This window comes from Eurypyga helias, unplaced genomic scaffold, assembly GCF_000690775.1.
Source record: "Eurypyga helias isolate BGI_N326 unplaced genomic scaffold, ASM69077v1 scaffold2042, whole genome shotgun sequence".
NCBI classification, from domain to species: Eukaryota; Metazoa; Chordata; class Aves; order Eurypygiformes; family Eurypygidae; genus Eurypyga; species Eurypyga helias.
The window spans coordinates 56802-80891 of NW_010233891.1; the positions used below are offsets into that span (position 1 = coordinate 56802).

General features: G+C 39.2%; 1 protein-coding gene across 1 annotated transcript in view; it reads right to left on the reverse strand.

Annotated features, from left to right (window-relative positions):
- The window catches only part of ATP10A (ATPase, class V, type 10A), a 71548-nt gene that overhangs the window by 18904 nt on the left and 28554 nt on the right, over nt 1-24090 (reverse strand). The window contains exons 6-12 of the mRNA XM_010161840.1: nt 23111-23244; nt 21314-21566; nt 9880-10097; nt 8189-8383; nt 6241-6802; nt 770-873; nt 472-598 (exon numbers count right to left, since the gene is read on the reverse strand). Coding sequence (XP_010160142.1) covers nt 472-598; nt 770-873; nt 6241-6802; nt 8189-8383; nt 9880-10097; nt 21314-21566; nt 23111-23244 — 1593 coding nt within the window. The remainder of the gene's footprint in view (nt 1-471; nt 599-769; nt 874-6240; nt 6803-8188; nt 8384-9879; nt 10098-21313; nt 21567-23110; nt 23245-24090) is intronic.

The following is a 24090-nucleotide window of genomic DNA, read 5'->3' on the forward strand; positions in this document are numbered from 1 at the left end:
ACCCTGAGTGCATGTGCTGAACCTGATGTGTATGAGAGCTGACGCCTCTCACAAATGCAGTTTATGAGCTTTGCTTTACGAATGTCTCTGGTGCCCCTGGAGTCATGGAAGTCTCCGACATGTTGAAGCGGCACTAAGCTAACAAAATTCTGTAGACAGTTTGGGCCAAGTCCTCCTCCTGTTTAGAGCAGCAGTTCCCATTTATGATACTGTGTCAAAACCATCCCTGGTATTACTCCACTCATTTCACTAGTGACAAAATGATGACAGGAGCAAGGAAAACAGGGTATGTCTGTAATGTTAATTATATCCCATTCCTTTGCGATGCTGCACATGACAGCCATGACAAAGTCCAAAAGAAGCCAATTTCTGTACTGTCACAAACCATTTAGGGGAAAGAACGGATTTCATAGCCAAGCTTTCAGAATTTTTAACACATTTTAATTTCATGTCCAGCTCTCATTTCATTACCGAGCAGATGCAGATTCTTCTCTATCCGCAGTGCTGACTGAAACAGAAGTTCTTCACGATTTTCAATAGAGGATTCTGCTTCTAAATGACTTTTTAACCAACAGGCATACTCTTCCTTGCTGAGAACCTATTAAAAAGAGTATGCGAGGGCACAGTCAACGTGATGCAGAGGCATTCATACTTTATTGAATAAAATGAAAAAGAAGTTATGAATCAAGAACAATAAATTAATAAATGCCTTCAGTAATCTTTGTCAAGACTCTCCTTAAAAGCAAACTAAGAGTCTGCATTTACTTACTCTTTTTGCAATACAGAGGGTCCGCAGCCCGTCCACAGCATACAGATTAAGGTAATTCTGGGTTTTGCTTTGGATTTTTTTTTGATGTTTTCCCCGAGGGTCATCTAGATAAGAATAAAAAAGAAATTAGTGATTGAAAAATAACAGCAGCTGAACAGCCTCAGAGAATAAAAACTTGTCTACAGTACTCACTGTTCCGGCACTTTATAACTGATACTTTTAAAGAGCTGCCGATGTCTCCTGGGAAACTCAAGTAAAACATTCCATTTAGGAAAAAACCCCACTTTGTCTTTTTGTTCTACCTTTTCTGTCTTCTCTCCTCAAAAGTCATTGTGAATGTATGTTAGGAAGATTTTCTTTTTCTTACTCCTTAAGTATTTGTTTGGCCTGAGTACCTCAAGAAATCATGATAATCTTCACAGCAAACAATAATGACAGAAAGAGAAGAATGATTTCAAATATACTACTAGCAAATGTTTCTTCACAGCTCATCACGTGCAGAAAAATGACATTTAATTAAAAATAGCACTTAGTCTTCCACCAAGGTTAGTACCTCAAAAGAACCACAAGCAGTGCTCTGTTCTGTATATCTAAGTGTACAAAGGTACTTCTGTTACTGCTGTACTGATACTACCTACTGGCCTCGATCAACGCAGAAAGTTCTGGGCATGACTGTGATTTTATTTAGGGGAGAATTTACACTTATGCAGACCTCACAGCTAGCTTCTACCTTGAATGGAGCAGCACTACATCCACTTAGCTTTACTCTTCACTTAAAGCCATGTGTAAGAACTCAAAATCAGGACCGAACATGTTTCTTTCTCTTTAGCTGAGATCTGTTCAATGTGCTCACACTGTGACCAAAACCAAGTAATGAATATGATGGTAACACATTTTGTTCCATCTCATTACCTGAAAGGATGTCTTCAAAAGTTAAAAACAGGTGATATGCATCTTTTTTATCATCTAGGATCAAGACGGCTTCATGTAAAATGTACTGTAGTAGCACTCTTAAATAATATGAATTGCAGGGTTGGTACTAAGTAATGTACAAGCTGCTAAGTTTTTAGATTGGAACCACTGAGTGAGAATGACCAGTACCCTATGGCACGTTTTCCTATTTCCTGATGTCACTTTTTTTTTTTTTTAAAGTGCATGGGGTTTTTTTGGGGTGTAGAATCATTTCAGGATTATAACTTTGTAGTAATAGGAGCTGTTCCTTAATGCAGTACTTGTGTTGCTGGTGCTTGCACTGGAACCAGTCAGAGCGTCAGCTGAATCCCACTCATCCCTGCAAGTCTGAGCACCTGAAGAGACCTACTACACCTGTTCTCAGTTCACCACTGAATGTGCTCACCTCTCTTAACTGACCATACTGAGAACCTATGGGCACTATACCCTTACATTAAGCACTTAATCAGGTATCTGAATTAGCTGACACAAATATCTTACTGTTTATACTTTTTGGTGCTTGTTTTCTTGCTATGTGTGACCATGTATATATGTCTCTGTCTGACTGTCTATAAACTTACACAGCATTCAGCACCTTCATATTTGTACAGCAGCACAGTGTCTAACCAGGAGTTCAGAGGCTCCAGTACAAACATGTAAAAGGACTGATGTCGTGGGAAGTAAGGAGCTGGGAACTTGGAATCTCAATATTCTGGTTTTTGTTCCTGTTATCTCAACCACGTCTCAGCACATTTTACTCACCGTATAGCTATTTTCTCACCTTTAAAGTCTGTCCTACCCTCTCTAGGTCTGTAAAGCTGAAAGTGTACATACCCAGCTGTTCCTAAGGGACTCCATAATGACTGGCATTTCAACCATTCCTTCATTTTAGTTCTGTCTCTGATTAAGGTCTTGTGGTGAATCCTGGTAGGGATATTCTGGTGGACCTGTCCATCTATCTATTAATGCTACATATGCTATCACTATAGATTTTCTGAAAGCATCAATACAGATATATTATTCCAGAAGAACAACTCTACAAATATTTTGCAACTGGAAAGCCCCTTATTACACTACAGATTGTGGCACCGACATACACACCACCAGGTTTCTTCAGAAGCTATTAAAGCATCTGACAACTAGATTCAGCTGCAACATGAAGTGGAAACGTGCATATACTAAACTGGCAACCTAACGCAGTTTCATTTAGCTTCTTTTCTATTTGTGCATGACAATCTTTTTGGTATATGTGATGGCTGTGTAATACGAGGAATTTTTTTCAGGGAACACTATTACTGCTAACCTTCTTGTAGGCTTCTTTTATTAGTGAGTCAGCTTTTTTAACTTCAGAAGAATAAAGTGGCTATTTCTATCACTCACTGATTTCAAATGGTGCAAACTTGAATAGGTGCTTAAACACAGTGCTGTTAATCACTTCAGATCTGTCTGATAACATGGGTACTAAGGCAGTGATCACATGTTAAATGCTTATATCGTCTTTGATGAGAAAAGACTAATTTTCTACAAGTAGAGATGTGCACACCATTTTCCACGCAAATTCTCAATTCGATTGTGGAAGACCGCATCTTCCTCCTCCACCAGCATGTCAGTGAGAGCTACACCCCTCCTAGCTCATCATGTCCCTCATCAGTCTTGCCCTGAGAAGAATCTTATGCTCAGAAGTTAAAAGGAGGGAAGGAATTTCTTGCAGAGAAAACACAGTTGTGGAGATTCTTCTTAGCTGGGATGCAGTGTTTATGCTGAGCAGTGTGACCACACGCACCATGGAAGTGAAAACCACCGAGTAAGTCTTCTACAGAAGAATGGTAGGGAGCTAGTGGTGTTCTGCTTGCTTCATTTCCTTCCATAATTGCAAGCTGCAGAAAGCCAGCCCAAGCATTGTTTTCTCAATGACTTATGTTCACAGTTCCTGTGTGAGTGGATTATTGACTCAAACAGTAACTTTCTTATTTAAGAACATGGTGGCTCTTGAGATAAAGTAAAAACAATAGACTCTTGGGAATAATTTCAAGGTTTTTGGAAATATGTGTGCTATCTGAAAACACCAGGTTTCACAGTCTCAACTACATACACAGGCAGAACAAATGGAGGCAATTCAGAAACCTTTTAAGTTTTGAAGCTTATGGTGATTTCTGATTTTCTGTAAGACTCAACTGAAGCTACAGAATACTACATTTGTTTCTGGCTGTTCCTCATACCATATTTTAAAATGCTTTTCCTCCCACACAAACAGGACCTTTGTGTCTGATGAGACCCAGTCATACAACGTGATGATAGAGTTGGGAGATTAGGGACACAGTGTTGCCTTGGTCTTTCAGTCTAAGAGCACAAGTCTCAAGATGCACGCTTGACTGGTGTACAGTTTATGTGTCCCTGAGGCACTAAGACAGCAAAGAGTGAGCACTGGGTTTAGCTGTCATGTCCATTCACTCATTGGTCAATTCCTTGAAATGATAAATGCCTGAATTCTCGTAGGGTTGCATCTCCTCTCACAACAACGTTCCACCATCCCCAGAGAACAGGATGAAACCACCGACAGATCCCACAATATAGAAAACAGCCACAGCATAAATCTTCCAAGACTCCCTCTACGTGGGGAATACAGGAATCCCCTGTAATGGGAAAAAGATGCCATTCCCTCAGGAATTGACAACACATCCACTGACATTAGGATGCTGCAGGCAGAGATTGTGAATTCAGTTCCAGGAGCGAAGCTGCTCAAGAGAAGTGTCAAGTTTTTTCAGACAGATCCGCTGAAATGTACAGAACCACGGAAGCCAGCAGTGGCTTAGAGGGCTAGAAAACAAGGGAAACTGCTGATGAGGTTCTAGTGGCTGCACTTTACATTGTTTGAAAAAGCAAAATATACTAAAATTCTTAGTTCAATTTGGGCTAAAAAACTAGAAAAATAAGGGTCACAATTTCAAAGCCACATTCAATTCACTTGCCTGTAAGGCCGGTGGAATGGCTGCATTTGCTGAGCCACAGAACCTAGCTCACTGCCAGCACCCATCTTCAGGAACTTCACTCCCCGTTCTCTGATACACACCACCTTTGGTAGTGTCACTGTTCAGTTTCTAACTGACCTTGTTGGTTTTACCCAGGTGGGTCCTAGATCTGCCTGAAATTTGACTGAAAATTCCTTGATCCATTGTGTCTGATGTGAATGGACACAGGAGCTGCAAAACATAGTCTGTTGTATGGTGACAAAATACTTTAGACTTGACATAAAATAATCTTTTCTTTTCAATGCTCAGTTCTCATTCTGAGGACTCATTTCCAAACATTATTTTCTAGGTATGCTGTTAGACATTCTCAGTACCACAAATTTTCTTTTAGTACTTCGGAGGGAAACAAGTTTCCACAGATGCTCTCTGTACCTTCTGTGATATCAGTTCTTTACTAGAAAATTATTCATGAATACTTTGTTGTTAGTTAAAAACAAGTTGTTCTTAATTTTTTTGGCTCAGCTTTGATTTATATGGCTGTAAACAGAATACGAATGCCAACATTTTTCTGTATTTCATTAAACTAAAATTACACAGTATAAGCCTTTCACAATTGTTTACTCCAATTTATGTCAAAGTAACCACAAAGTCAATACATTAGTGAAACATGGGAAGTACCTCTAGCACTTTCGGGCTCTGTCCATTCATACTGGGGTAACCTTTAAACACTGGATTAAATTCAGTGTTGAAAATACAGTAAATTAGATGCACACTGATTCATGCAAACTGAAACCCATGCGTCTCCTGTAACTTCTGAAAGCTTACGTGGTTCTTGAATCCAACTGATTACAATCAGCAGCTATTTAAAGTTGTCCCTGCTTCATGTGACATCTGGGTGCTTGAGAAGTTCTCCATGCTTCAGGGAAACACTCTGCATTCACAGCTACATGTCTATTCCCTGCTAGTCAACTACATATTTGAAGCCATAATTTCTCATCTGAACAGCACCTCTCCTTCTTTTGCCACAACCTTTCTGTTTTGATGGCTGTTTGATTTGCAGTGCCCTTTAGTGTCATAGTCAAACCAGCATAAATGCGTTGATTTATGCAAACATACTGCAGCAAAAGCATGTAAAGATTCCCAGATGAAACAGAGAGGGGAGCTACCATAGGAAGTGCTTGGGTTTCATATAAAATACTTAAATAACCAAGCACTGCCAAGCAGGTATTCCTGAAGAAATATGAATTGCTTTGGCAGAGTTTCAAGAAATTCCTTCAAAATAAAGTTTGCTAGTAGAAGATCTTGTACAGAAATTACTTTTAACTCATTCTTGTAACACAAGGAACCAGCAATGTGTTACAGAAAATTTGCTATAATAACAAATTATCATAAAAGAAGAGAGATGGCTGCCATTCTACCATTCCCTATATACATGACAAAAGCAGGCAGGTCTACTTGCTAGAAAAGGCATTAAGGTACGAGTTTTTCAGCAGTTAACCAGAACTGCCCCCCTCCCACCCCTACTCCCTCAGAGGTAATTAAGAGGTGTACCTGAAGAGCAGGGTAGAAGAAGATCCATAATCACTGAATCTGCTCCTTTAGTGTAAACATTTATTTCATCTGTGAGAGGATGTCTGACCACTACTGACATCCTCTTCCTGATGGAATCAAAGCCCAGCGTATGTAATACTTCAAAGCTTAATGTTCCCAGGTGAGGTAGCTCCACTGATACCTGGTCAGACAGCCTTCCAACCAGAGAACAGTTATATGCCCTTGCCGCATAGACGAGAGCAGCTTCATCTGGACTCTCTGCTTCATAACGGAGTTCTCCTTCCTCAGGTCCACTCCCCACAGCTGTCTGGCCTTGCTGGGAGCTGTAGCCATTGTTATTCATCTGCGCAGAGTATGCCAGCTTCTCTTCCAGTTTCAATAAAGTGCTATCCGTAGATGTAGATGAAAGCACACTTAAACCAAATTTGTGCATCGATTTGCTTGTAGCTAGACTAGATGAACTGCTGCTGTTAGATCCAGAGGTCAAGCGACTTGGTGTGAATCTTCGTATGAAGTCTTCTATGGTTTTCACTGGAGATTTTAGTTCATATCGATCTCTCACCTTGAGAAGTAAAAAAGAAACCAGTGAACAACAACTGGAGCTGTACAAGAATTCCAGCAGTGATAAGCAGTCTGAGCAGCTCCAACTAAAGAGTAGAATTTCTCTGAGCACACAAAGTAGTGGCATCTGTATTTTGAGAATGGAAAGTAAATGGACAAAACTGACTCAACAGAAAAAACTTACTACAACTTCAGAACTGTGCCTCTGTGTGAAAGCACCTATGTTTGTATTGAAAACATTTTTTCATCTTTCACCTTCTCAGATATGACTAACAGATAGACTATCAATGCTGCATCACCACCAGCAGTGCATACTAAAACCTATCGTTCATAGAAAACATTCTTTGTGCATATTCAGTGAAGGTAGTAAAAAAAAAAAAAAAAGAGTTTTCTATTGAGAAGTGTGGTATCAGAAAAGTTTTTTGAGAATATACCAATGTTGACAACATTCTCAGTAGGCACATGTTGAAATAATTTCCACTGTCTTCTCTTTCAGTGTCAAAGCATTTTGCTTCAGTTTTATCACTCATCTCCATTTACTTAAATCTTTTTTACAGGTACAATATTATTAATAGCACTAGCATATTCATAGTAATATATATTATTGTATAGCAGTGTAGCACTCCTGAAACAGAAGAACTGAGTATTCTCCAAATGTTTCTCTGGCACAAAACCACGTCATTTTCCAGACTAGTTCACTTTTTATTCCAACCTGGAACAGAAACAACTCTCAGAATTTTCTCCAGAATCTAAATTACAGCTGCTGTCTAGCTTTAATACTACATTCCATTACACTTATATTTTAGATTATTTTAGGATTGTGTTTTTTAAAATTTTCACTAATCAGTAACAGTGGTTTAAGGTGATCTAACCAGTAATGATCATTATTTCCCACAATGAGCTTAAGATGCATCTTTTACATACATTTAAAGTTTTCAGCGATGCTTTTAAAGTATATTCTCTCTTTAAACATCTAGGAAATGTCTCAGCCTTTTCTTAATTTAATCCGTATTTACAAAATAATCACAGACAGCTTATATTCTCTTCTAGCAAGTCTTGCACATTTACAAACCAGTTTCCACACATACTTCCACAGATACTTACATTTATTAAGTGAATAAATTACAGTACAAGAAACTGGGGAAGTTTCAGAAGTATCTTGTAACTGTAGATGAAAGCATATCTTGCTCTGAAGGGAAGCTGATGTAGTCCATTTAACTAATGCTTAACCAGACCCGCTCATTCACACAGCGGTTCTAAGAGCTGTCTCACAACTGGTTCTAGTTGTTTATCACTAGAAGAGGAGGTTTTCTTTTCCTCAGTTTACAAGATAAATTAGCATCAATGCAGAAGAGGCTTAAACAATTCTGCTGTTTCTATCACTCACCTTCTGTCGGGGCTGATTTGGTGCAGTAACCACAACTGTATTACATATAGTCAAAGCGATGAAGAAATCAAAAATGTCACATAATTCTGGACTCATATAGGATAATGGCTGCTCATGGCTCCTCATGACCTCCAGATGCTTTGCACATTCATTGACCTTTTCTAATAAGCTCGGGTCAGGTGTGATGTCCTTCTCCTAGTTATAAACAGCAGTGATTAATATCTGTGATTCAGCAAATTTCCAAAGCAGCAACAAGCAATCAAAGCATCCAAAGCAGTGTCAATGGCAAGAGCTTTATGGTGGCCTTACACCACAGAGTGGAGGTGGTGAGGACAGTAAGACACCCATTCTAGACAATAAACAGTTAACAGTGAGCCTTCTGGTAGAAATGGAAATGTGAGTAACCATGTTGTCAACTTTCTCACTACAGATAATTATAGTGGCAATATTCACCTACTTTGGGGATAGTGGAGAGAAGAGCTACATACTAATATTTCTCCCTCTCTCCCCTGTCTAAGTAATTTATTATCTGTTACTAAAGGGTTGTACACTACAGAGACCAAAAGAGTGAAAAAATTAGACAGCAATGACATTCAAAGATCTGTCTTACATCAACATCATAAAATGAAACCATCTTGGATTGTTTGTTAGAGAACAACAACCATCCACATATTTGAGAGTAATTCATGTGGTTTTTTTACACCAAACCACAGAGCATTTCCCACTCTATTTCATCAGCACTTTCCACTTATTTCATCTATTTCTTGTCAGAGCAAAACATGGTATTTCTTAAGAGAGCAGGATGTAGGGATACAAAAGATAAAAAGGTTAACCAATCTCAGGCTTGCTCTTCAGTGGAATTTTATCTGCTGATCAGCAGCTGATGAATCTGAGCAGAGAACCCGTGTGTAAAAAGCACAACTTTGGATTGTAACAAAAGATCCTACTCTTGACTGAAATCAAGAAGTTCCACCAGTGCAAACAGCAGCTTTCCGTGTCTATATCTGTAATTTGTGTCAACAGTGCAACAATGCAAAATCCCTAGATAGACAAGACTTGTCTTCTCTGCTGTCTTATTCCATTCAGCTCATATAAAACTTCCACAGAATTCCAATAGCGTAAAATAAATTAACCAAAGCAAAGTTGTAAGGACATAAATTCACCAACATTTTGAAATGTAAAGGTTTTTCTTTTTTTAAAATACAACACATGCAATCCACTGATAATCATGAGTTACACTAAAAATTATGCTACGATGTACGTCAACAGTGTCTAAGAATTGGAATACATGGTGTCCAGCCCAGCACTTCTTCATATTAAAATCCTCTGACAAAAGAGAAAAGAAGAGGCAGCTTACAAAGAGTAATTAGAATCCTTGACCTCAAACTTTATGATACTTTCAGCTTCCATAGATAAAGGGAAGGCATACATTCTCTTTTCAAAATCAAGGTGTAACTAAAATACAGGTTTCAGATGTCTTTAGCCTGTTCCCACAGAGAAGATACTTATCTAAGATCTATGCCAACACCAGATTGTTTTTGTACAAACAGCTGTGACTACAGAAGAAAAAATGCCAAGACAAAGTCTATAAGAGGTACACAGAACGCTGCAGATTCCTTTACTTTTCCTTTTTCAGGACATTGTTCTATTAGAATATACAGAACACTGTGCATTTAGTTCTCATGACTTACCATTGGGCTACTGAATGCAGTGTGCTTGGAGAGTATGCTTGCTCTTTTTGCTTCAGCTCTGCTGCCTGTGCGCCGGTGGGTTTTGGTGCTCTGGCTTCTGTGGATTACTTTGATGCTCTGATGGCTGCAGATACTATCACGCTGGGATAGAGTTCCTCCTTTGGGGGCTGCCTCGTCTTCCTCAGAATCAGGTTCTTGGTACATCGCTAAGCGCTTAGCTATCAGTAAAAATACAGAAGGAGAAATGTTGCGTAAGTTAAACGTAGCTGAGAAAGAGGGAGAGGGACACGGTGACTTTGTTCAAGTGATCTGGTTTTAGCATTATACTGTGCTTTCACAATAAGAATGAATGATTCCATTATCAGGGGATAACAAAGTCTAGTCTTAATTAAATGTTAGTACCTAACGGAGGATGCAGACAACACAATTAGAAATGTAATGCAATACACTGCCTCCCTCACCACTGCAGTCTCTCTGGAAGGCAGCTAGACTCTGTGGGAGCTCACTGCATCCCTGAACTCTACTGCACAGCCTCATGAAATCAACCACATAATTTAGTCTTCATTTGCAGTTTGAGAAGGAAACAAAATAGTCCGGAACATTTTCTTGTCCTTTCCAACAGAATATGGAAATTTCACAGGAAGTAGTTTCCAGCAAATATGCCACATCTACCCAACAGCAATTAACTGACACCTGAACTGTCCTCAGAACAGCACACGTACAGCACACTACTGCCCTAATTTCATACACAAGGATGAGGTACGGACAGTGTACTGGCCTCGCTCAAGGTCAGGGCCATCTGCTGCAGAGTACAGACATGAATCTAGATTCTTGACTCCCAGCCTAGTGTTAAAACCACCCTGGAGTCCGTCCTTTCCTCTCTGGACAGCAGGGTAGGCAGGACAATGCGGCATCAAAATCAGGGTACCCTCACCTGCTGCAACACTTGTTTCTACCACAATTTGCTGCAGTGAGCGAAACCTAGTGTGCAAAGAATGAAAAGAGTTTTTCCAAATGACACATTTTAGATGAATGCTTCCTCAGTCAAGAATCCAACTATAACAATTAACGTTAAAAACCAAACCTGGGTGTTTGATATACAGAAGTTAAAAAGGAAACGGAAGAAGTGTGAAACAGCCGTGGAATCCAGCCCCTCTCATGACAGGCTCCATTTACCTCTAACTGATGTATAACATATCATTCCATTCCTAAAGACCATGGGCATTGAATAATCTGGGTTATTCATTAAGCAGGCACATGCCACTTTAACAGGTATGTATTTATTCCTTCATTAGGTATTCATTGAAAGGCTTTTCATTATACTCTCAAAATAATCCACACTATCCAGATATACAGTACAAGTTACATACTTGTGGCTCAGCTTTGTTTCGGTTCTCTGGTGTAGCAAATTAGATTTTCCTCATGTCAAAAGATTAATCACTAGCATGTGAGTTAATTGTTCAGGCATTAAAAAAAAACAAAAACCAAACACCCACAAAAAAACCCATGAAGATTTTTCTTCCAAAATATTTCCTGAGAAAATTCTTGCATTACATATCCTGAGTTTGGCATGGGATCTCTTTCAACATAGCTACATCAAAGAAAAACCCATCCTTGTCATACGCTGCAATTTTAAAACACGTTCTAGCTGTCAGAAAGCAGCTGGAGGAGTTGAAGTCAGACCACACACAGTACATGGTGATAGCTCTATCAGTACAGCATCGCACATCAGAGGGCTTTTCAACTCCATTTGGAACATGTATAGGCTCTGTCTGAAATGTGGGAGCTGGGAGATCTTCCCAGTCCTGGATGTGAATGCACACCCGGTCGTCACTCTAACTGCACGCCCAGGTATGCAAACATCCTGTGCTGCGCTCCGGCTCCTGCTGGAAGAAAATTTAGGCTTTGAAGGTAGAAAGGGCCATAGTGCATTTGGAGACATGGAGAAGAGGCTGCATGACATGCCACCCCATGGCTCAAATACAGCCTGGCAACCCAGTCCCCAAGGCTGAGGTAGACAAACTGTGAGTGAGGAAGGAGTTCCCTCCATCAGCATTATTTGGTGTGATTCGTGCTCCTCTGTGTTATGTGGTGGCAAAGAGGTTGAGCAGCAGCATGTTCAGTGCTGTGAGAACATGTGGCTGCAAACAGAAGCTTTGCACAGCCCCGCTGCTTTCTCCTTTCAGCAACTACCTTGCCCTTTGATTCACTTGACAGAACCTGGAAGATGGCTCAAAAAATTGGGAGGCCATGGGTCCCCTTGGCCCTTCTGTTGAAAGGTAAGGAGTTGAAAGGAAATAAAGTTCATTCCACTTGCACAGGCTGCTCCCTGCAACCTGTTGCACATGCTATGGGACAGCAGAGTTCTAACCTGCCCCATCACTCTTGCTCATTGACTCCCACTTTCTTCTGCTCTGTAAGCCTCTGTGCATTTCCCCAGTAGGAGTGCAGATCCATATACTGTGGATTTAATTCAACTGATCATCACCATCATAGAATCGTCATCATAGAACAGTTTGGGTTGGAAGGGACATGTAAAGCTCATCTAGTCCAACGCCCTGCAATAAGCAGGAGCATCTTCAACTAGATCAGGTTGCTCAGAGCCCTGTCCAGCCTGACCTTGAATGTTTCCAGGGATGGAGCATCTATCACCTCTCTGGTCAACCCGTTCCAGTGCTTCACAACTGTGGTGGTTTTAGTTGGGATAGAGCTCACTTCCTCATAGAAAAAAAAATGACAACCACCCTCACCATAAAAACTTTCTTCCTACATCTAGTCTAAATCTACTCTCTTTTGGTTTAAAATCATTATGCCTTGTCCTGTCACAACAGGCCCTATTAAAACATCTGTCCCCAGCTTCCTTGTGGGCTCCCTTCAGGTACTGGAAGCTGCTACAAGGTCTCCCGGAGCCTTATGTTCCTCAGGCTGAACAAGCTCAGCTCCCTCAGCCTTTCTTCACAGCAGAGGTGCTCCAGCCCTCTGAGCATCTTCGTGGCCTCCTCTGGACTTGCTCCAACCAGTCAATATCCTTCTTATGTTGAAGGCTCCACAGCTGGATGCAGAACTCCAGGTGGGGTCTCACAAGAGCAGAGCAGAGGGGCAGAATCCCCTCCCTCGACCTGCTGGCCACACTTCTCCTGATACGGCCCAGGATATGGTTGGCTTTCTGGGCTGCCAGCACACGCTGCCGGCTCATGTCCAGCTTTTTGTCCACCAGTACCCCAAGTCCTTCTCCATAGGGTGGCTCTCAATCCTCAATCCCTTCATCCCCCAGCTTCTATTAATATCAGTGGTTGCCCTGACCCATGTGCAGGACCTTGCACTTGGTCTTGTTGCACCTCATAAGATGCACATTTGTCTGTATCAGGAGTCTACACTGAGGGCCCAAAGTGATCTGGAGCGTGCCATAGCCCTTATCTTGGCCCTCAACAAAGATGTGATCCAGGCTGCTCACTATTCCCACCAGCATCCCAGTTTTCTTCCAAAGGAAACACAGGCATGTGATGAAGGAAGGAGCCAACTGGACATTGTAGTGTGTTACTTAAAGAGGAAGGCTCAAGTACCAGAATGGAGTAGCACACTGAAGGACTTCTGTCCTTCTCTGCACTGGGGATGTATAATGGAGTGCACATCTTGGAGGTATGACCGAGTGCACATCCTGGGAGGCCTGGGGAGGGCAGTGCCCAGCCTGACAGTTCTGCAGGCTCCTAGCCACATGCTGCAAACCCCACTTCGAAAAAACATTGCTCATGATGACACACCGGTAAGGTTTTCTGCACTTCACCAATGTTTAAGACTTAAATCAATCATAAGAAGCACATTTTTGCGTCTCATCTTCGCTAAGGCTCCTAGGAGAAAACCCAGTCTCAAGGAGAGTTGGCGCAACGTGGACACTCAGCCTCTCTCAGGAAAAGAGTAAGAAAAGCTTGGATTTGCCATAGGGATAATCTTCCTCACTGTGGATGCTGGGCATTTGGATGTAGACTGACAGAATGCTGCACTTCTTGTAACAGGTAATATTCCTTGACAGAGAATTTTTCAGCTTTGCAAAGTGTGCTACTCAGCTGGTCCAACTCCCATCCAAGCAGAATTTTTTTAAAAAGGACACGTTTTCTTTAATAATCATACCTAATTTAAGCTTCTGCTCTGAAAACACATCTTGAAATACATGACTGCAAAGACCCTGAACTGATTTCATCATTCCATGTAAAAAAACTCTACAGTTAGGCAGAGAATGCATTTCATGCACAATGCACAGTTATGCCTGCATACCACATCTCTGTATTCTTTATTGCTCTTTCTTCTTTCTTACATTACATCTAAAAACATTTTGTTTATTCAACATAGCAAAAGCTGTTTCCTAATGTAGCACTCAGCTTATTTATTGGTATTATACCAATAGCACGGTCCTTCCTAGTGGGTGTAATATTAGCTATCTCTTGCTCCCTATACAGGTTTTCCTTGTACCACATTCATTTAATTGTTGCTGCCACTTGGAAAAAAAGAGGAAAAAGGAAAGTAGATACAGGACTAAAATCTCATTTAACCAAGTCAAATGTAATTCTTTTGATACAAATGGTGTTGTTTTGGTTTTATACCATGGAAAGCCTGATAATAAAAAAAAGGTGTTAGCACCTTTCAACATTTTCTCAAGTGCAGTCACATATTATGCAGCAAGAACTAAGAAGTTTGAAGAAATAATGAAACGCAGTTCAATCATTATGTTATGGCTAAGGTTCACAATGCTTCAGCTGTGCAAAGCATGCTTCTTTGGGAACACGCTGTTCTCTCCACCCACTCAGCCCTCTCCGATTCAGAACCTTTTCCTGTGAACATTATAACCTGAAAGACATTGTTGTGGGATGCTTTTCAGTTTCAGCACTGAAAACTGATGGCCTTGATCTTTTGTCCGATAGAGAGTTTTTTATTAAGGGTAAAGACACAAACAACTTTGAGAAATGCAGGCAATTCATGAAAGTCAAATTTCACTATTCTCATTTTATATTTATAGCATGAAGAAGAAACAATAATTAATACTTCTTCCATGAACTTGCCTTCATCTCTCAGAAGAAATCAGTAAGCTATAAATAAAACTCCTGTAACAGCTGCTAAGTATTTGAAAAGACATTCTTTTATTTTTTATTTTTAAAACCCTTTTATTTCATTATGTTTTGATTTTGCTTGGTTTTGTTTTACCTTCCATGGTATCTGTGTTCTATGATAAGGCATTCATCTTGCAGGCTGACGAAGACACTGTTGCCACAACAGCCAGATGTTCCACTAACTAGAAAAGTGGGATCACGAAACTCCAAATTACTTCCTTTCAGAATAAGACTGTAGACCCCCTAAACCAGAATAATTCAGCTGTGTGTGGCCTCTCACTTAACCATGGGATAATTCAGTTTCATCCCAACCCACTGAATAAGGCTGTTACTGAACTATCATGAAGTAAACCTAGATGTGCAGTATGTACACCACCACACCACCTTATTTCCTTATTATTTTATGCGTACAAGATTATTCACTTTGAAGTGCACTCTAGTGTCTACACAAAGAGTCAGTCGAGCAGCTAGCAGGCAGTGCATTTGTACAAGTGTGCTAATACAATCTAACTTCATTTACTTTGCAAGAACGTCTAATAAGGACAAGTCTCGAGATTAGAAAACACCAAGACTTTCCTTCCTCACCCCTCTTGGCCTCCCCAGGGGCTTACAATGAATAACCTTAAGTCCTTCATTAAGAACTTTTTTCTGAACTTAGAAATGGATATCGTTCCTACTTTTCTGGAGATTTTCCAGAGCAATTGTGAGTGTAGGTATACGCTTAGAAAAAAGTACTACCTGTCTCTGAATATGGGTTTTTCTGTCTTCCATAGCATTTAAAATGGGCACTCCTGATGTAGTGAGTTCTACGTCTGCTGGCACTGGTTCTCTCCTCAGTTATCATTTAAAATTATTCAGAAAGCAATAACAAATGTAAAGAGAAACTACAAAAAAGCTACACAGAGTGACTGATGCACTCAGTTCTGCTAAAGGTTTTACAGGGGAAGGCTTAAAGAAACTATCCTGACTGCTGAAGATTGTCAAATTGTAAAGGCAGCAGATGAGAAGTCCCTTTGGAAGCAACAACTGCTTTTACAGAAAAGGTTTTATTGATTTTCATGTTTTTTTTTTTTTTTTAAATAAATCCAATTGTCCAGTGTGGCTGGAATGTAGAGTGTATGTTCTCCTGACTACATACAAAAAGAGTAAGAAAGTTCCACTGCAAAACAGCCTCCTAAACTAAGGAAATTTCTTTAATATAATGCACATTTCTATGAAAAGTAGTTGCTAGCCAGTCTTCAACAAGAAAAAATAGAGAGCAGAAAAAACTTCTTTCTCAGATTTAGTGATGAAGAAACTTTGCTAGGCAAGAGAAAATTACTGAGGTTTTCACCATCTGCCTTCACCCCCCTAAATTTCTCTTATTCTTATGCTGTCTAGAATTATTTTTCACAGTCGTTGGAAGGAAGAGGAAGGAATGCAAAGAATGAAAAATTTAGATTTTCCAGATTTGTGTGGTTACATTCATGGAGATTCAACTTGCATTTTGTCAAAATTTCCATTCAATGGGTGGCTAAAACTAGAAAAACAGAGATCACACCCCATAGGCAAGAGCGCGATTAATTCAGCGTTTGGCAAACAACTACAACAGATGTCAGGCCAAGAGCATCTGGTTGTAGCTAAATCATAGAACTACTTTAAGAAGCACAGTCAGCGTTTGGGCACCTACTACCTCTGGGATTAGCAGATAGACTTGGGGCATGGCCAGTTATAAGAATTCTTTGAAGCCAGGTACTAGCCTGAAGGGAAGAGCTGTGGTATGGCAATGCAATTTTACACAAAGGGAAACAATCCCTTTTTTTTTTTTTCTTTTTTTATGTGCTAGGGCTTCTTTTGGGCTAGGAAGAAGTACTGATTAGAAGAATAATTCTGGGATTTAACGAGTGTATAGTGCCAATGGTTATTCCATAAATGTCCAGGACATTTATGAATGGGATGATAATTTTTCCCCTCAGAGTAGTCCATGACATACCCTGCTCCTGAATTAAGAGTCTGCGAATCAAGAAGAATCTTTGAAGGAGACAACAGAGCAGATTTAAGAGTGTAAGTCACACAGACATGAGGTGGGAATTCTTTTCTGTATTTAGAATTCTAAATCACAGAGAAACAGGCACGTATGAGACAACAAATGTAGATGTCTAAAATAGGTCTGATGAATTACATCCCACAACTGCTAAATTTTCTCCAGTAACTGCAAAGTCACTAGATGACTACCTTCCATACAAATATCTAAAACTATATAACAAGAATCCCATTCCTATAAATACAGTCTGCACAGGGCCTGAACGGGCAGCATTAATTCCCTCAGTTTGATCCCGATCAGTGCATAATCCATCACTAAAATATTATAGGTGACCTGAACAATGATGAATATTTGATAGAGCTTGCATCATGGAACTGCTGTGGAGTACGCTCACACTTTCCCTCACAGCTTTCACAAGTTTCTGGATTCCTCTTTGGTGCTAAACTCTTGCATAGCAGTACCCATGAGTAATACTTTGTACTACCTCCAGCTGGCCAAGAGATTTTGTCCCACGCTGGTGCAATTTATCAGCCTCTCTTATTCATGTTTTTGTCACCTCTTGTCTAGACTAGAACAATGTGATATTCCTGGGCATAGCATCATCAGCCTCAGAAGAAACTTAGCGCTAAGAGAGGATTCTAGAAGAAAGTGTTTTCTCCAGCAAATTATGAAAACTGCCCCTTATTCCCTATACTACCTAAAAAAAAGTACTGAGTCTTTTCAGGGTTTCAGTTTTCATTTTAGAAGCACTTAATTGTTTCAACCCTGCATAAGGTCCACATAAGACACTGTGATGCAAACCACGACTGACATGTCCATGTCTGATGCAAAACAGAACTCTCCCTCGTAATCATAAAGCTCACGTTTCAAGTGGGGCATTTACATGGCTCTGTGGAACAAATTAGCTTGGTCATTCCCCTTCTTTCTCTGCCTGTGCACGCTGTGCACAATTTGTTTGAGTTTGGGGGCTACTCAAAAGGCATACACTACACTGTGCTAGGTTCAGAAACACAGTCCAGAAACATTTCCACTCTAGGAAATTTCCAAAAGAAATAAGGACACTCTCAGCACTCAGAAAAAGACATGCTGCCTCAAACATGCCGAACCTAGCACAGTGTAGTGTATGCCTTTTGAGTAGCCCCCAAACCCAAACAAATGGTGAACGGCATGCACAGGAAGAAGAGGAATGACCAAGCCACACATAAGGAAAGTCACATGCATTGCTTAATGCACTAGTGGAAGGAACTTGGATATGATGATGGCAAATGCAGTATAACAATCCCTGTAGAATAGAAAAGAATGGGATAACAGCTCATAACTGTGAACAGATTTTAGGGAGAACAGCTTATAATGCAGCATAGAGAAAACTTGTAAGGGCTATGCACAGTCTGTTAATTGAGTAATTAACAGATATCCAGCAGTCCTAATTATGCAGAAAAAATGCTTCCACAGAAAAGTAAAGTTCCAAAGTGAGGATATTTCAGACCTCAGTCTGCCACTGTAGGCATAACTTTCCCCCTCTGTATGCGTGCATGGCTGAGCCCCAGAATACAGGGCCTGCAGATGACTTCAGAGGAAAATCTGACTATTTCTTAGCGTGGGAAAGAAGTGTGTTACATCTTAGCCTTGTTCTTGGATATGGTTGAATGGAGTTGTTCTGACTGAAAGTTCTCCCCCAGAACTCATGCCGGAGGCAAACATCTGGCATGAAAAAGTTGAACCAAATAGTTAAAGTTCTGTAAAACTATCCATAACTGAAAACAGGATCTTATCATGAGGAGGGTCAAGCAACTGAAATAACAGGCACTGCTACCAGACACAGCAGAATAACAAACTTATGCCAAAGAGCTCAGAACAAGGGGATTTCCATCCTGAGCTATCTGCTTTTACAGTAGAAAATGACCCGTTATCTTCAGCTTTTGAATCTTGACTCGTGTATAACAATTTTAAATTCAATTCTTCATCTGAAGTGCTATTCAGAGTTTGATTCCAAGTAACAAACCACTATGCCTAGAAAATTACTCAGCTAAGCAAAGAAAGACACGGATAATCTTTGAAGTAGATAAGAAAAGGCAGTTGAATTTTACTTGGTTTTCTTGCGTATATGGCACTCTCAGATAACTTGCCAAGTGAAAGACTTCAGAATTTTTAAATTCATTAAATTTTTAGCAAAACCTGAAGTGCACAACTGGATGGCATCAGTTATAACATATGGCCCAAGACCTCAGAAGGGAATTCAGATACTCTTGTATAAGATAGAAAAGAAAAGCATTTGACAAATCATTTGCAAGTAACCACACAGAAATGAAATGTTGTTGATGCGCTCCCTAAAACCAGATAGGGCTGTGATAGACATTTTACCATATCTTAACAAGAAGGTTTCAGCAGCAGAAAAGATAAGAGATGATTACAAATAAGACTGGAGAACAGAGCTATTGAAAGACTTAAATGAAAAATAGTTTTTACTTTGTTATTGATCCTGATCACAGGGAACAAAATCGGTAGAATTTATCACCATTTATATAAAGAATGACAGAGAAAGACCTATTTTATGCAAAGGAGAAAAAAAGAGAACAAAATGCTGTGTATGAAATATTTTGTATATATTGTGTCAGTTTAAAGAATCAGTTTATGTATTTATTTGACACTTAGTCTGTAGTGAAATTCACTCGGTTTTCATTAACTTTTATATTGTAATGTGAAATCATAAGAGGAAAGCATGCACAAACTTGGATTTCTGTTAAATACATTCCATTTGAACAAAAAAGATCTGAAACTCAAAACTCAAGTTCAGGAGCCTGAGTGCAACCTATATATTACCTGATGATACCAAGCTCATAAAAATTCCCTTTCTTGTTTTAGTTGGCAGTACCATTATCATTCCTGCAAGGAATTGAGTACACTCCAAAATTAGGATAAATAAGCAACAATCAATGGCATGGAAGAAGAAGAAAAGAATGAATAATCAGTGTCACAAGCAGAATGAGGTGTCCAGAAACGTACCCTTAATTCAAATTCTTCTCTCTTTCTAACCTACAGCACAGAGGTAGGACGTCACAGCTTCTCTCTGTTTAAGTTGTTTCTGTAACACTGGGGTAACAACCCTACCCAAACACCTAGTTTCTTGAAAAAGAATGCCTTAAATTTAAGGTCTCAGTACTACTTTGAGGTAGGATAAAAAAAAAGAACAACCCCTGCATAATCCAAAATTTTAAAATATTTTTTTCCAATTTGGAATCTTATGAATTCCCTAAAGCATCTTTTAGATTTTCCAGTCTATTTTGATTATTTCTCTTATTCTGTACCTTATTTGTAAGCTGAACTTCTGTAGTGGTGTCATGGTTCATCCCCAGTAAGCAACCAAGTACCACACAGCCACTCGCTCACCTTTTCTTTGAGAAAACTTTGAATCGGTGATCTTTATACATTATGTAAATTAAGAAACTCGCTTTTTGCAAACAGGAATGCAATACTATAGCTATCCATATTGTCCTGCATACAATATGGATATGTATGCTTTGAGGAGTTAAGATCTGGTGTGCCAAAAATAATAACAACAAAATGTTAGAGGAAAACAACAGAAATTACAAACAAATCAGACAACAGGAAATCACTCTGTAATTTTAAAAGGGTGATGAGGTGACACAAGGATGACAACCCTCACATTCCCTTGTGACAAAGAGTGACTTTTTAGTGTTTTAACCTGATACCTGGGGACATTCTCTCAACTGCAGTGTTCACACAGCAGTGCAGATACCTTACTACAGACACCTGTCACACAGGAGCGCTGAAAAGAAATCTGACAAAGTTAATTTAAAAGATGTCATTAGATCAGATTATGTTTCTCGTTAACATGAAAACCAGCAGCTTTGTTTACACTTATTTCTGAGCACAGAAGGATAATCTCATTCCAGGTATTCAACCAGACACTACCGGCTGTGTTTAAAACTGATATTTTACAAGTATACTTCAACACACAAAACAATTGTGATACCAGTGGCACTATTCAATTTGCTTAAATTATCCATGTGCTCAAGGGCTTTACTAGATCAGGAGCGAACACCAGAAGCTTTAACTGTCTTGACAACATACTGTAGATGTTACAGAACACCTTGATAAGACTGTCATTTCCAGCCGAACACAGATCTCAAATTATACCAATCTGAAAACAGCTATTATGGCGTTTTCTGAGTGGATACATGCAACTTCTTTTGGTTTTCTTCTTGATTTAAGATTACAGTAACTTTTATATCTACTTCAGACTGCCCAAAGCCCAATGGTTAGATAGAAAAGAAGACCATGAGCTCACCGTTATCATCATGGGAATACTCTATTCCAGAAACAGTGCATCTTCGGAAAACCATCTTGTTTTCAGTAAGTGTCCCAGTCTTGTCTGAAAAGATAAACTGCACCTGACCTAAGTCTTCTGTGATATTTAAAGCTCGGCACTGCAGCTGAGAGTCTGTTTCTTCATCGTACAAATCTTTATCTTGATGAATAAAGTATACTTGGCAGATTTTAACTATTTCAATGGATACATACAAGGAGATTGGAATCATAACCTAGAACACACAAAAAGAAAGAGAATTAGGAGTAAAATCTAGTTAACTTAGTACTAGGCTAGAACATAAAGAGGTTATGTACTTTAAGCATGTACTGTAAAGTTATTAGCATGTTTGAAATGAGTTTATTTACTGTGTTAGATGATGAAAACCTTTTCTGAATTGTAGAGCTGAAAGGCATTATGTCTAGAAGGTGATTATCAAAATTTAAACAAAAGCAAATCTTTTTTTGGCTACTAAGGTGTGCTTCAAACTAGATGGGAAAGAAAAAAACCAAACCCAGACAGACAGTACAGGCAGAATCCTGTAAATGTGAAGGAATGGGATAAATTTATTCTGCATGAATAATAGGCTAATTGCAAATTCACTTTGCAGGATTACGAGAAACAAAATGAGAAGTATAAACCTCTGCACGGGAACAGTCTTTTTGGCCTTGGCTTTTGCACTGCAGATTATTTCAGTGAAGAATGTATTTTATAATTGCTGAAGAAAGAGATGTGAGAAAAAATTTCTCCAGAAAAGATTTTCAACCGTTTCTTGAGAATTGGCAAAGGTCCATGAAATACCTAATCTGTACCTGAGTTTTTCCCTGCAGATGTTTTTCAGGACAGAAATTCCTGACTGCATACACTATTTACGTTATTGAATTAGGTATAAGGGATAAATTACAGCATGTATCTAAGTGGCAAATGTGTTTATTTAAACAAAAACTACAATTAAAAATTGGTATTTAAAGAATTCTGTGCTGAATTTTTTTAACCGATATCATAATCCAATATCTTAGAGTAAAAAGTAATTCAATGTATCCTTTTCATTCATTTTTATATATGAGTTCCTGTCTCCAGTAACACAACCTCCTCTAGTGCCCCACTGGGAATACTTTCCCATGTCCCAGTGACATCAGTCTCTGTTACTTCTGTTAACTTACCACCACCTTTCACCATTCAATAAACCTCTCTTCATGATCAAACAAGTTTTGCCAGAGTTTGTTATCCAGCTAAGATATGGAGTTGTTAAGAGCCATATCTTTGGAAAGCAGTTAAAAAAGTATCCAACGTATTCATACCAGGACACTGTACCTGAAGTGGCACTCATAGTCTTTGAGGGACATGAAACACAAAGCTTGTTTTCTTGAGCAGGGCCCATTGCATCCCATCTCTTCCTACTTGTTTAAAATAGTATAAAATACCTGAGTCTTTTGTGGAAGGTTCTCAGATGATTTTCTTCTCCAATGCCAAGGATGCTCTGACAGCTTACTGTGTGCATCAGTTTGTTTATTTTTCAGAGAAGTCATCATCTTTTTACCTCTGAGTAGACCACTTCTTTAATTTAGATTTCTGGTTATGTATTATCAAATTCCCTATAGTTAAAATTTAATTTTAAAGTGACTAAAGGTAATTCTTCTTACTGCTTGACTAGCTTCTTACTGCTTGACTAGCTTCTTACACGCCTTAGTGGTAAAAAGGGTACTACACATACTGCACATTTACAGTCTTATTGCAGCAAAATGTGAACAGAGGTGACAGCATGTACAACTTGATTACCTGGAAAACTATGATCACTGTCAGAAATAAATACAGTGAAGCTGAAACAGGAGACAAATATTTTCCATCAGGCCCTGGAACATCAAAAATTGGTTTCTTCTTCTCACCATATTGCCATACCCATAGGCCATGACCTGCAGAAAAGTCGAAAGAGAGAAAAATGCAAATTACCTCCAAGGAAAAATGCTTATGGTATGAATTTGTTCTTAGACTTGAGTTAGATGGGAAAACGGTATTTGTTTTCAACTATTCCGCATGACTTTTGAAAAAAGACCCCAAATTATGATATTTTCTGTCTCAGGATTTGGGGTTTGAGACAGGGGTCATGCCGTAAAGACGACATGCAAGAGTCATTTCGAATAAATTTATCCAAATAAAGTGAGCTGGCTAGTCTCAGTTAGTAGCTTAGGCCCCTTTTGTAATCAGCAGAGAAAACCAGACTTCACAAAGTGATTAATTTCAGTGAGATTTGATGTGTTAAAATGAAAGAACTCCACTGACTGCACTAGGTGTATCACTAGCCAGCCATCACTAAACTAGTTTCAGCTGGATAAAGTCAGAAGAGACTTTAATCTTACTGTTCAAATCTTACCCACCATGTCTACAGAACTAATTAAATAACAGTATCAGCAGAGTCAAGAGCGTGGAAGCTGAGCAACTAAGAAAAGAATAAATTCTAAGCCTTGCTCAAACTCTTTTTTAAGTTGATTTTGCTGATAATTAAATAAAGATAAGGTTGTTATTATTTTGGGAAACCTATATTCTTGTTGTGGAGACAGAAAGTTGCCTTTTTAAGTAAAGCACTAGGATCTGCAGTCCTAAAAGACCTAAAATGGTATGCCTGATGTTTTTAAGGGTAAAAACAAGGAAGAATTCCCCCACATTAAGATGCATTCAAACTATTGTCACTCTATGTCAGAAATCAGAAAAAACGGGCAAAGGCCAACTTTAAAAGTATTCTTTTGTAAGCCATGTCTAAG